Source organism: Bombus fervidus, chromosome 8 (genome assembly GCF_041682495.2).
Source record: "Bombus fervidus isolate BK054 chromosome 8, iyBomFerv1, whole genome shotgun sequence".
NCBI classification, from domain to species: domain Eukaryota; kingdom Metazoa; phylum Arthropoda; class Insecta; order Hymenoptera; family Apidae; genus Bombus; species Bombus fervidus.
The window spans coordinates 7,589,573-7,604,064 of NC_091524.1; the positions used below are offsets into that span (position 1 = coordinate 7,589,573).

At 32.6% G+C, this 14,492-nt stretch overlaps 1 protein-coding gene across 6 annotated transcripts in view; it reads left to right on the plus strand.

The window, feature by feature from the left end:
- The window catches only part of LOC139990284 (EGFR adapter protein), a 282,495-nt gene that overhangs the window by 17,775 nt on the left and 250,228 nt on the right, over positions 1 to 14,492 (plus strand). For all 6 annotated transcript variants that reach the window (XM_072009411.1, XM_072009409.1, XM_072009410.1 and 3 more), the window contains one exon: positions 6,675 to 6,755. In XM_072009411.1, the coding sequence (XP_071865512.1) occupies positions 6,675 to 6,755 (81 nt within the window). The remainder of the gene's footprint in view (positions 1 to 6,674; positions 6,756 to 14,492) is intronic.

Sequence of the window (14,492 nt, forward strand, 5' to 3'; positions counted from 1 at the left end):
GATATTATTTATGAAAGAAGCACATTTATATGTAAGAGAACGTTTCATAAAAATTTTCATAAATTCCGTAAAAATATTTGAAATAGACGTCATTGCTGTATGTCAATATTTTATATACGTTATATATTATCGTCGAAAATCCGTATTCTCTTTTTAATTTCGTTAGCCTCAACGTCATAGATCAATTAACTTATTCGACACTCCATAATATATTAGTACTTAAATATTGCCTACGTATGAATATTTTTTCCTATATTTCTTTCAATTTATTTTTTTTTTTTTATATTTATTCTTATTTGATACAATGAAACTATGTTCGAATTAACGTTGTATTAAATTATTATTAGAAGAGAATTTATTATATCCCTAACTATAGTTATGTCGTGCTTGTAAGAAGAGAATAATTATCTTATTCTTGTTTGTTATCCTTCTAGGAAGCGGCTATACTTTTAAGAAGAGATAGCTAAACAAAGAAATGACCTCATCCGTTAATAATTCTAATTAATGTAATCAGCTTAGCTTTGATTGTCACAATGGGACTGCCACCCCTAATTTAACATGAATCTTCTTTATATGGTACCAAGAACATATTCTTTTCTCCTTCGTTTCTGTGAAATAATTATATTCGTGGAAAAGTATAATCGAATCTAGCAAGATTAACTTAATTGATAAATAACTCCAATATAGTAATCACATACGTAATAATGTAGTAATGATTGAATATTTCAATTGCTTGCATAAACACATGAGTTAAATAAGTTTATCTTTATATCAAAATCATGTTCAATTTCAAGATTTAAATTTAAATTTGGATATTAAAAGTAAAAAATAATTGTAGAGAATAAATGAACTAATCATTTGGAAGTTTAGCCCTAGCACCGAGTTCGATGATTTTTTAAAAGTCGTAAAAGTTAATATTTTGAAGAACTTTTAAAGGCATTTTAAAAAAGTATTATAAAAATTACTGTAGTAAAATTCTTTTTAGTTTTTATTATAAATAAACTCGGGTGTATTCAGTACAATCATGTATCACAATCGATCATTCAATACCAATAAATAACCGATTATTTAAAACCGTTTTAATTAGTGTGTTTGTATTCGTTTTGTGTATACTGAAAATTAGTATGAATCTAGTTTGAATCTAGTTTGTCATAATTCTACCTGAGTTTTTCCCTCCTTTTCTGTGAAATTACTGCTATCGTGTGTCAGTGCTATTACGAAAATGATTCCATATCGGTATCGTGTAGAACTGCTGTGCTTGGTGCGAGTAAAATTTATGAAATATTTGCGGTGGTATAATAATCATAACCGTTGTTGGAAATTTAACAAGACTGATCGTGAGTAAAGATAACACGAATGAAATCTTGAATTCCACGATTATGGTAAGCCATTGATCGTTTTTGGCCTTATCGCGAGACCGTTGGCCATTAATACATTCGACCCAGCACACAAACAGTAATTCTACCAAAGCATTTGCAGCTTTAATGTGCTAGAACACAATTGTTTTCTTGTTATAAAATCTTTTATTGATACTAGTCAATGTATTGTTTGACAGAATTAATATACAATTTGTATAATCATTTGAACCTCTGAATAATCGTGTGTCTGTTCTTTTGCTTAAGATACAGTCATCGATTTAAAAATTTGAATTATATTGAAATATATTTCAAAATTGAGAAAGCACGTTTCTTTTTTTACATATCACGCGCATTTATAAATCGCAGGGTAACGAAAATTTGATGACATCATTAGAATATAAATTACAAAGTTTCTTACGGATAGAACGTGTATATTACGAAAACATATTACGAAAATAACGTTAATATATAACATAACATAAGTGGCACAAGAAAGCACGATCTTTTTCATCGAATGTAAAGTGGCATTTAGAATCAAAATTCAAAACTGTAAGTATTAGGAAATTAGAATCGTCGAAGAAAATTAAGCAATAGAATAGAGATAAAAGAAACATAAGTACACGTATATCTTTTAGATAACAAAATCGTTCAAATTCAAGCTGCGATAATGCAAAGAGCGTATTAGGTAGAAAAAGAAGATAAAATTCAATTGCAAATTCATGAAGGACTCTTCTAAAGACCAATCAATAATGGGATGATAATTATGAGATTGAAATTCATATAAACTGATAAAGTGGATAAAATATTTGACATTTATTAGTCTCTATCCTCGTTAGGTCGCAAAGTGCCGTGTTCATTGTTTGCGGACTTTGCGGCACAGAATTTAAATTCCGTAGCCGTATAATGGCTCAATTGGTCTATTTCGCTGTCTTAAACAGGTTTTCTAAAAATAAAATCGATCGGTACGCGAATAGAAATTTGTCGAAACCATCGTAGAAAAAGCAAAGGACACCTGCAATTTTTTCAAGTCCTTAGCAATTTTCGTTGTTTAATTTAATACGACGATCACATTGATAAATTGTGCTTGGTACACGAGTTTACAAGCGTCACGTTTATTACAAAATTTATTGAAACTGGTTACACTTTATGTTACAGCTATTGTTCGCTATTAAGATAATTTCAGAAAATTTCCGAATATTATTAACACTTTTTACAAACGAATTTTATATTACATTTGCATTCGGTTCTCGTTAAAATGTTATTAACCTAAATTTGTTTGACAAATTTGATATTTATCTTTAACAAAGTTTTAAGTATCTATTATACTTTAAATACAATTGCTGTTGTATCGTTGTTTTTAAGTGCCTTAGGCTATGTATCGGACAAAGTAAAACGTTTATTTATAAAGTTAATTTGTCAGTGTATTTCCGTACTTTGTTTCATGTTTTGAAGTTTGCATGGAATAAGATACAATAAAGGAATTGCAATCAAATGCACTGAAATGTAAAAAAAGATGAAAACTTTTGTCAGAGAAACGTAACGTTTGTTAAACTATCCACCTTATTTCTACACAAATCTCAACTCCTTATACATCATATTCCATTTTTCAAAAGTATTCTGTATTTATGCCATAGAAACAAGAAAATTCTATTAAATAAATCATATACTTCTCCTTTTTAGCTTTCCAGTATCCTTAAATTCCATATTATCATGAATTATTATGTGACTTCTATACAAGAAATCCTTCGATACGTTCTCAATACTGTCCCCTATACTATGCCAATATACAGCGAGATAAAACATATGCGTAGTAGGACTAACGTAACGAAAGAACAGTTTCATATACTACTCTCGTATGCGTATACGACTTCGTATCGTATCTACATAGAAATATCAATCACGATTATTATTATTATTTGTGTTTGGTGCATCCGATATTGCACGGAATTTTCAGAGGTCGCTTCCGCTATATGGAGAGAGGCATAATATTTCTGGAATATCCCTGTGATTCCGAGAGGAGATCCTCCCGGAGAGAAGTTCGATGAAACAACAATGAGAATCATCCGGGGGGATTAAAGCAGGGATTATTTTGCGGCACGAGTATCTGAATCGAAATGCTGCGCCGCTCGCGTTCGGAGAAAAGATTTTCAGACATGGAAATCATGATAGAAACGCAAATTATATGTACTGCACGTGTTGCAATTAAATCCACCAACCGTGCTCTCGTCTTCTGGGTATAACGTTTCTTCGATATATTTAATATTTTCTCATTTTAATGAGTCTATACCGTGTACACGTTGGAGAGTTATTGATCCGTTGGTGAAACCATTCCATAACAAATTCATTTTTGTAAACGAAATAATACGAGCGATATTAAATTTGTATGAAATTCAATTTCGATCGATTATCTGCGTATTGCACGGCGTGCAGAGCAATATTATAAGGACATTTATTTTATCTCTACAAACGTTATTCCAATCTTCATATCTTCATATTTTTATATTTCGCGCAACAAGCAAAAAAAAATGTACATTGGTCCACCTTCGAATGTTTTATTTATTAAAAGTTCCGAAACAATAAAACACAATGAGAAGAATTTCAGTAATTCCAACGACTGATATCAAACGTTAGATCTGTGCAAATGAATTTTTTCACCGTAACGTTCGGCTACGCTTTTTCCTTCGAATGTATTTTTAAACGATTTTTAAAAAACATAAGATTCGTATATTTTTTATAAACGTTAATTGATACTTAGTTTGTTGTTAATTTAAGATGTTATTACGTTCATTACTGAACATATTCTTATTATCGATAATTCTATACGTTAATAAACGATTTTCATATAAAACGTACCTCTATCGGATGTCAGGAACTTTGTTTTCACGTGAGAGAAGCTTCATTTATGTTGAACTATTCTACAAATATTAACATTAGTAATTATGTTTATACGAATAAGAATATAACAATTTTTTTAATAATTATCCTTTTCAATATTTCTTGCTAAAAATAACTTCGAAATTTCTCATTGATCGATGTTTCGATAATTGATAGTTTCATTAACTAGTGTTCCGGTAATCGAAGTTTTATTACGTTGTAGACTGAATGAACTAAAATTGTCGAATGTCAGCGGCGATGTCATTAGTAATTTATCAACATGGTATGCTCAATAACGAAGGCAACATATGTATTGTCAAGAACAGACTGTAGATACGAAATTGTATTAATTATCGTTTCTTATTACATTTCTGCAATTTACCCTCTGGCCAGTTTTATTTATTGTCCTTAGAAGAGGGGTCGCTATTTTTATCGACCGTATAATCATCAAGCAGCGTGTTTGATCAACAAAGAGGATACCTTCGAAGGACACGCGAAATTGTGCTGAACTTTTCTGGTATTCCAACCCTCATGTTTTCCTCGCTAATTCGACCTCTTCAACCCCTAAACTAAATACGAAGAAATATTTGGCAGAAATTGAGAAAGTATTATACTTGCCGAAAGCATTAAACTTTGAGGGGTGAAGTGGATTATTATTAATAAATCAATCTTTTTAAACGTTGTGGTATAATATCGATTACTACTTTGTTATCGAAATGATTCATTTTTAAAGATTTTTAAAAAATTTTAGACGTATAATATGGAAGGTTTATGTATTAGTAATTGTATATCTACCGATATATTATAACATTTACTTTCGATAACAGTAGATAAATATAATAAATCTAAGATGAGGTTATAATAACGTACAATTATTTTTCCCTTTCGACGTATAATATTTTGAAATAGTTTTGCTTAAAATGTACATTGCCAAATATATCTATTTATTAGAACGATTCTTTTTCATCCGGATAGTTATTTAGATAATTTTATTCGTTTAAAACAACTAATCTGTGTGCGTTTCATTAACTTTTATACGAAAAATAATTAATGTAAAACAAAAGAAAAAATAAATTTTTTATATATAACGAAAAAGGTAGTAAAATTGAACTGGCTTTCGCTTATCGCGAATTGAAGTTACTTGTGTCTCTGCATTTGTTTCTGAAGTATGTACTTTCAGTTTGTACGAAAGTACGTTAGCCTCTGAAATACATCGTTGTCGAAACTCGGTAATTAGATCATCGTTGAGCGCCAACTATTTTGCTGAAACATTGTAGCTCGCAGGAAATTCGTGACTTCGTGGCGAACAATCGACCCTTGTATATCGTTCTCGAGAAACTGGCCCAACAATTCGGACACCCATTGACTACCTTTGGCCAGAAAATCAAGTACCGTATAATTTCGAAACCTCGCCTTAGTCTTCAAACCTCGTGCCATAGCAATCACACTATACCTCCTATTCCACTTTACCGTAGCGAGCAATCGTTTGCAGCAGTGTAGCCCTGGAGAAATGAACTTTGCCTGCGCTGCTCTAATTTGATGTGGGAAGTAACATTTAAGTTTTCCACGTGGAGCGAAAGAGAGATGTTCTTCGTTGATTTTAATGTTAAGTAGTTGTAGAGTTTGTAACAAAGTTAGAACGTATCGTTCAGAAATACTTGACTTCTATTGCATAATCGAAAATATGCGAAATGTACTTGAAAAAACATTCGTATAAAGTAATTAAACTTCTTTTCTTCTTACTTTTCGTACGAATAATTAATAAGGTGAGCATCATGCATGAAAATAAAAAAGATTTTATTTTATGGATTATCGCGTAAAACGAGTGAAAATCGTAACGGAAATATAAAAAGAAGTTTATTCGAACGCACGCATGTGTATCATAACGATAATAGCCGAGAGTAATTCACCAGAAATTAGTATAAAGATACTACTTGTAATCGAGGTAAAACAGCAGATTAAAAGCTCGTAAAAATCATATTTCGGTAATTTAGTTCTCTCGGGAGGCTATCAATTTGTACGGTACCGCAGAAGGCAATTAGTGAGATAAAATATAGGCTGTTACATAATTAACGAGTTCTAATAATCTGTGATCAATTTAAATGAAAAAATAGGAATAGATAATTTATCTAATTCAATGATCAAATATCATTCGCTATATTTATTGCTAATTTGTCGTCCCAATTAATCTGAGAATTACTTTATTTTTTGATAAAAATCGAATTTTAACATTTTCGGAATAACCTGTTACGTAAACGCGAAAACAGTAACATGTCGAATTAATACCAATACTATGACGAATTAATTTGCTTCTTTCATATGCTATATGTTATTTGCATAATTATAGCTTATTTATAGCATAATTATAGATATCGTAATGCTTTCCTAGTTTTCAAAAATACTAATAAACACAATAATAAGGCAACATTTTTCTCGTTACAGTACATGGGTTCGTTTCCTGTGGCAATTCCCGACATTGCCAGCCGAGCTGAGTACGTACGCTCCCAGTTGGAGACCCTTAGAGTGAGTACCCTTTCAGACAAAATTTTTTTCTGAAAAATAGTAATTTTGAAAAGGAAATGAGCGTTTAGGTGTCGAGAAGAGTTTACCGATAAAACTTGTGACTTGTATAAACATTATTCGTTTTGATGCGATGATAGCCTGTGGTAAACACATACAAATAACACAGATTACTGTAGTTGCACTGTTAGTGTCGTAACAGGAATCAATAAGGTTTTGAAATATGTATTGGCTCGATATACTGCGAACTGTTTTCTTTCCCGTTTGTATTTTGTTTTTACATGTAAGATAAATCTCAAATTTTATATTCATGTCAAAAGAAGAATCAAGTTTTATGCATTAATAGATATTAACTAGTGAAATTCAAGTGTACCATACGTGGCAATAACGAGAATGTGACGTTATCCATTAAAAATTTTATTTTAACAATTAAACATATTCGAGGCACCATCACATCATGGCGAAATAATCCCCATTATATATTATTTTTATGTCGGATCCAACATTTTAGCACTTGTTTTCGATATTATTTTACTACTTCATGATTATATGTAGCTAGACAGAGAAATTGTTGGAACAATCATTCGATCCAGCTTTTATCGAACGCGTTGCCTCGTATAACTCAAACGTCTATTAGTAGCACTTACCCAGAAGCCTTTTCTAAACGAGGGAATTGTCTGTTGCGGAACAGCCCGTGACGCAATTAACGCCGGCTACGTTCCTTCAGCTAATTAGCCTGAACTTACCGGGTTCATAGCTGCGTGGCAAGGGAATCAAACAACAGATTTGCGGCTCGAAATAAACTTCGTTCACCAGGTTTATTATTGTAAGCTACGTTATTACTGTAAACCTAGTAATGACTACCGACCCTGAAGGGATCAGCAGAATTTCGGTCTGGAGTTTCATCAGAGTTGAATATTTGCCTGGGAGCGAGAGCAACTCGTGCCAGAGAGTTGTCGGTCTAATCTTTTGCGTGTGTGTACGCACGTGTCTGCACGCTCGTGTGCGAGCCGTGTACGTGCCAGTGAAACGGGAATTATGAGCCTGAATTTTATGAAGGCATTAAAGAATATCTCGTGGCACTTTTCGTCGTGGTGGTATTCCATTAGACCCTGATGGACAGATTTCCATGAATACACTCCGCGGTTGCTTCCCGTGTTACCGGTCCGCCCTCTTTCATCCAAAAGGAAAGCCGAAGATATCACCGTGCCTCTGCTTTCCGAGCTCAGTCTATTCATTTGCTGCTTATCCGAATGTTAATATTTTACCAGCATATGTATATTCATTTCCAAGCTTGAACATTGTTTTAGCTTCGCTTGTTCTAAATTGCCGCTTTTCGTCAATCTCGAAGGAAAATTTGCAATAACATTGATTTTACGTATATGTTTTTAAAGCAACGGTTGATTATCTCTCTTCTCAGTCTCGTTGCTACCACGCGCTAAATCGAGATTTGTTTTACTCTCTAGACGTTGTAACAAGTTTACTATAGATATTTTGTGCATTTATATATATTAGGTGCATTCTGTACATTTTTGTATATTTAGAATAAACGTAGGATATATATATCGTTTTCTGACTTTCGGTGCAGTGCACTATGCGGTAGTAATTAAATATAAAGAAAATATTGGAAATATTTTCAGCGAGTTAGAAAAATTCAGATATTTGTTATATTGATTAGACAGAAACAAAGTAAATTAAATATTAGATATGTATGGCGCTGTGTTCTAAATATACGTACATGTATAAAATTCGCTTAGAATTAGTTTCTCAGAAACACGACCAACATGTCTTCTTAAATTACTTCCGGTGGATTAAATTTGGTATGCATAGCTGAAACCTAATCTTCTGTCTCTCACGTAAATTCTAAAATTTCGCTAAGGTATTTAATAAGTGGCGTTTTATATTCGTAAAGTTAAACTCTTTTTTTACATGCTTGATCTACTATACGAAATTGAACGAACTTCCACGTAGCCTTGTTTGTCTTGAAACCCTTTAAACCTCAAATAATATATATTATATAATATATATATATACTAGCTTAAATATAAATAATTTTAATTTCATGAAAACTCGATTAGCTTTATATTTAATAACGACAGTATTAAAAAATTTCTTTCTTACAAATCTCTTTTATTCATACACCAGTTTTGTTATTTGTAGTCTTTTCACATAATTTCTGTTTATTTTACCACCATTCACCCGATCCATTCATTCATTTCACTTATTCTTTCCACATTAATTAAAAGATCAATAAACAGAACTATGAAATAAATTGCGTAATTAAGATGTTTATAGGAAGCAAGATGGTCACGTTTAAATAAATGTTTAATGCAGAAAAAGGTGAATATACATTCAAAACTGGCATTCTACTTTCCACGCTAGACGCCCAAGGGACAATCTTTATCATTGGCTGTGATTGCATGTTTATGGGATCACAGAATGCATTCGCTTTGCATATACGAGGATGAAAGTTATTCGTTGTTAGCCTGGGTTTTGCGCAGTCTACAGTTGTTCTGTATGTGGATTCGACTTGTAAAGCTGTGCTTAGCGTAAGCGCGCTGCAAATGCATGCGTATCCATCTCATCACCCTTTTAACGTTCATATTTTATATGCCGCGACTAAATGAGGCGAAAATCACACTCGAGTGAATAAAAGACGCGACCAGAATCATTTGGAGTCACTGATACCAGTGAACCAATGTTCCTTTTTATACATACATGTCCTGTCCCATATTTTACATAAATGGCTCTCACTAAGGAAACTCGATAGGAAAGCAAGTATAAAAGAAGAAACTCAAAGATAGAATTAGAAATTGTATATCGTATTTCTCTTGAATTTTAATATATTGAACGCAATAACAGTGTATAAATCATATTAGTGTTTACTAAAAGCATTGCGACACCTTTATTCCTCCTTGGATGATTTTTAATAATCACTCCCTATAGAATGTAGTTTGAAATAAAAAGTGCATAGAGTTATATTATAATTTCGATAATAATATCTTGTTTCTTTTACAATTTTATTTTTATTCATACATTTAGGACAATAAATAACACGTCGTCTTTGTACATTTCTTTCTGTTTGATTACTCGATAAAATTAACTAAATTATAAAATTAATAACCGAACAGTGCTTATTTGTAAGGAGTTTTATTAGAAAATAAAATGAACGTAGACTTGCTTATAGTTCATTTAAATAATAGAAATATGTCTTATCGTATTATTTATTAAACTATCATAATTTTCGTTCGTTTCCCCTAATTTTTATTTGATCGTATGTACCTTTCTATATGCTTCCATGCAAACAGGGAATTGTCCCTGCGCTTTTTACAGTGGAAACTAATATCTTGATTTTCTTCGCTCGTTCCTTCAGTTTAATAGAGCGGAAATATGCGGTACTTGCGATTCTAGGCGGTTTTAAAGCACGAGGTAAAGGTAAATGGTGTAAAAATCAGGCAGATAAAAGAGGTGGAGAAATTCCTTGTTCACCCTGCACAATACAATGTTGCGTCAGTACGTCGTGTCCAAAGGGAAATAGAAGAACAGAGAAAGAGATTATGTACGCGAATAACATTGTGTTGTACAGGATGTAATTAAAATTAAATAAATTCCTATTTAAAATACTAATAATATCTTCATTAAGTAAGTCTTTTTAAACTACTGTACATCTATCTGTTTTAATAAATATTTTATTGAAACAATGTCAAGCAAAATATTTAGTGAATTACATAATTGTCTTCGTGTAATTTTTAATCGTTTTTTCATAAATGTGAATTTAAAATTTTACCTGAATCCTATTACAATATAAAAACAACTGTTTTTGTTTGGAACATTCTTCCGACATTGTTCTACGAGTAAAACTTTAAATTTCCATTTTCTACCAAGTTCATAACAATATGCATACAGGATACAGCAGATTTATAAATTCTCTCATACCGATAAAAAAGATATGCAAGTCAAAAATCTGTTAAATATTAAAGACCATTAAATTGGAATAATTTTACCTTCGTATACCAAAGGAGACGCTTAAATCACTATGTATCCCGTTTACTTTACTTTTTTGTTAAAAATCTGATCGGTTTGCTTAAGAAGAAACCATTATTTCGTTAAAAGGCAGGTTCGCAACTAGTGTCAACCGAGCGTTAATATTTCTTCCTCGGTTTACAAGACAATACGATGTGCAAATAAGGGACGCAGGAAACAAAAGAAAAAGAAGGACAGAAGGAGGAGTGAAAAAAGGCGAGCATAAACCAGATTGCTGAGTAGTCTGTGTTTACTACAATATTATACCTTTCTTCATCGTAGCAACCAGAGAGAAATAAAGCTTTCCCATTTATGTCCGATTTTTCCTCCTGCAAATTTTTCTCTTTCCTTTTACACAGCTAAGTCTGATCCTTCGAAGGAAAATTCAAGTGAGAGATGCAGCTCGCCGTTTTTACATGCTTAAGCTGTGCTCTATTTTATTCTCGTACTCGTTGTATTGGCTACTCGAGAAACTACTTAAATAAATGTAACTTCATTTCATATATGCAACTGGAGCGGAAAGCGAGATAATTTCGTTTGAGAGTACAAGACGTTGCATTAAAATTTTCACTGAAAATCACGGAAATGAAAATTTAATTAGAAATGAATTGCATGTTTTTAATGCTTTAGACGGGTAATCCTATTACTTATAGTTGGAAATATAAATTGTTACGAAATATGAAGTGTTTATTTGTAGATATATAAATCGCTTAAACACGCTTCTATAAATATTCTTTTATTATCCGTTATGAATTTTCATGTCACTTCTTTTTTGCGAGGTTTACTTTCAAGTAAAATTCAGTACAAATAATAAGTTCGAGGTAATAAATGTGTCGTAAGATTTGAAAGGAATATCCAGATATTTAAAGAAAAAGTATAGTTTTAATAATTCATAGTACATATAGATATCGTATCCGTGTTGGTGAAATGACACAACTTGCAAAATATATTTTTCGAGTTATGACAGTGAGAAGGTTCTTTTTAAGATCCTTCAGGGTTATAAATTGAAGACAACAAGAAACAACGCTTGGATGTGTTTTGCGAGCATTATTCTTCCTGCTAATTTTAACGAGTAACATCTACGTTTACGTTCAAAGATATTATTCTTTGTATCATTTGAAGCAAGGATACACATTTATAACACCACACACCAGAATACACGTTTCAAATAATTCAATTCCAAGACAGTTTGTGCGGTTCATAAAAATATTCATAATATTTAATTCGTATGGAATAAAATATTGAGAACCTGACAAATCTATTGCAAATATTTCTCAAGGAATCGTTCGGTCGCTTAACATCCTCGTTAAGATTCTCTGGATGACTCATACTTATACTTTTTATCGTATTGCCTCATAAAACAGTATCAATTTTTAATTAGACAGCGTGTCAACCATCGCATAGGTCGCATCGTCGTTTTAGTTTCTAATATCTTGGAGAAACAACAGAGAAAGATGATATTAAAATCTGCCCAATAACATTTTGGACAGAATATATATATATATATATATATATATATATATATATATATATATAAGTCCACATTTACTGGTTTCTCAAGTTCGTTTTATGCCGGAAAGTATTAAATAAGTTTTTGAACCGGATTTCACTGCTCTACAATTACGGGACACCGTGACGGCTAGAAATTTCATTATACTAGTTCAGAAACTTTATCGTGCTATTTAAAAATACCAGTGTGCCAGTTAAGAGATCCCTCGCGGAAATTTCGGCGTAATATCCAAAAATTCAACGCGAGACTCGATGTTTTCCACGTATTACCTTCCACCACGGATTTATGTGCTCCTCGTCAATGGAATTCCAGGTTAACCGCTAGAATCATTAATATCGACGGAAACCAGCTTCTACGAGTTTAAACTGTTCGCCGAGCTGAAAAGGAACTTAAAGAGCTCCGCTTTAAAGGGTCGAGAAACGCGAACTTGCGGCTTCCGTTGCATATGCTCCTATTAAAGTGAAAGGAAGCACGCTTGTCGGGAACAAGATGTCGGTTAACGAAACTTGAAAGTCGTTACATCTGTTAATACGAAGTGCAAGGTAACGTGCTTAAGCTTCGAGCGGTTATATTAGTTCAGGCGTAAAATGATGCGTCAATAAGTGGATGAAATATCGCGTGGGATGAGTTAGTGATTATTACAGGCTAAAGCACCATTACGTCGTATGTTATGTAAAATACATATCGTGAAGCGAGCTTTCTTTCAAGTATGCTGTGTATTTGAAAGTGCCAAAGTTTTTAGAACAAACTAATTCTTCCTCAACTTATGATTCTAACTGACAATGAGTCACTAATAATCCATCGTTAATTTAACGATTGGTGGGACTGTAAATAATAAATTGTAAAAAGCAAACAACGATAATTTCTATTACGATCAAAGCTTGAAGGTATGGAAATTTTTCAACGAGAAATGTTAATAAAACAACGATAATTTATACTTCAAGTTGAACTTGAAACAGGGAGACGATAATGTAATGGATGCAATTAATATTTCGTCAAAGTATTTACAAGAATTATTGTACACGCTATCGGCGTCGAGTGAATTGCGTCACGCAAACGTCATGTAACTCGTTATCGATACGAATTAACGTGTGTAAAATAATTTCATCGTCGCTCGGTATCCTTGGTCGCATCTCTGTTGCCTGCTCGTCTTGCAACTTGTCAATTTTCGTCGATTCCTCGCTGGTAGAACGCCATTATACTATAAGCGGGATAAAGAAGATATGCAGAGACGAGTCTCGGGCAAGGTCAACAAGTTTTAACGCAAATAAAAAGCGTAATTGACGAGGGTTCTACGAGAAGGTGCACGAGGGCCCATGCGCGCACTAAATTGTATGTCTTCGTGGCCGAGTTCGAAATTAATGAAACACGTTTCGACGCACCCGGTTACACGGCGCTTCTTTAAAATTCTACGCGTTCCAGCCAAATGTATGTAAATTCCTGTGATCATCGAATTTCCGTTTAATAAAACCACCCTGTATTTTCACCGTGCTGTCGACGTAAATAGGCTAGTTTAACGAAAGGAGAACTTCATTCAAGGTCATAATGGAGGAGAAATTCGTTTATTATTGATTTATGTAACATTCGCCGTATAATCTTATAGAACTTGGAGAAGAGGTTGAGTAATTGATACGCTGGAAGAGGCAACAACCGTGACAAAGCAGAATGGAAATGACTTACGAGATTTTTTTCCAGTCGATCTTTGCTTTAGAAGATCTTTGCGGCAATTTCGATAATGTTTGACCTTCGTATAATTCGTTTGCGTTTACTCAACTATGTAAAGTTCATGCTGTAACTTTATTAGAGAAAGACGTGGTTTAACTAAATACACATATGAGCGTGAAATTGAGTAAATCGTGTCTGAGTAGAATATAAAATTTATAGGAAATTCGCGTAAAGAAGGAAGTAAGAACGGAAATCAATCAAGGAAATAGATTGCAAACAATGAGAACTTCTCATAATAATGCGAGAGGATTGAAGTTTAATTAAACTGAATCAAATACACTCGAAGTTTAATTGAAATTTAAATGCGCTATCAGTTCAGAATTGATGAAGAATTTAATTTAAATACAGCTTTCTTCTGGTATGAGACAACACCAGTGTTAGCACGATCCAGTTCTATTCTATAGTTTTGCATTTACAGAATCTTACTGGGTACATTAAAATATCGTATCTGTATAACATGTATTAGATGTATTCGCAAACGA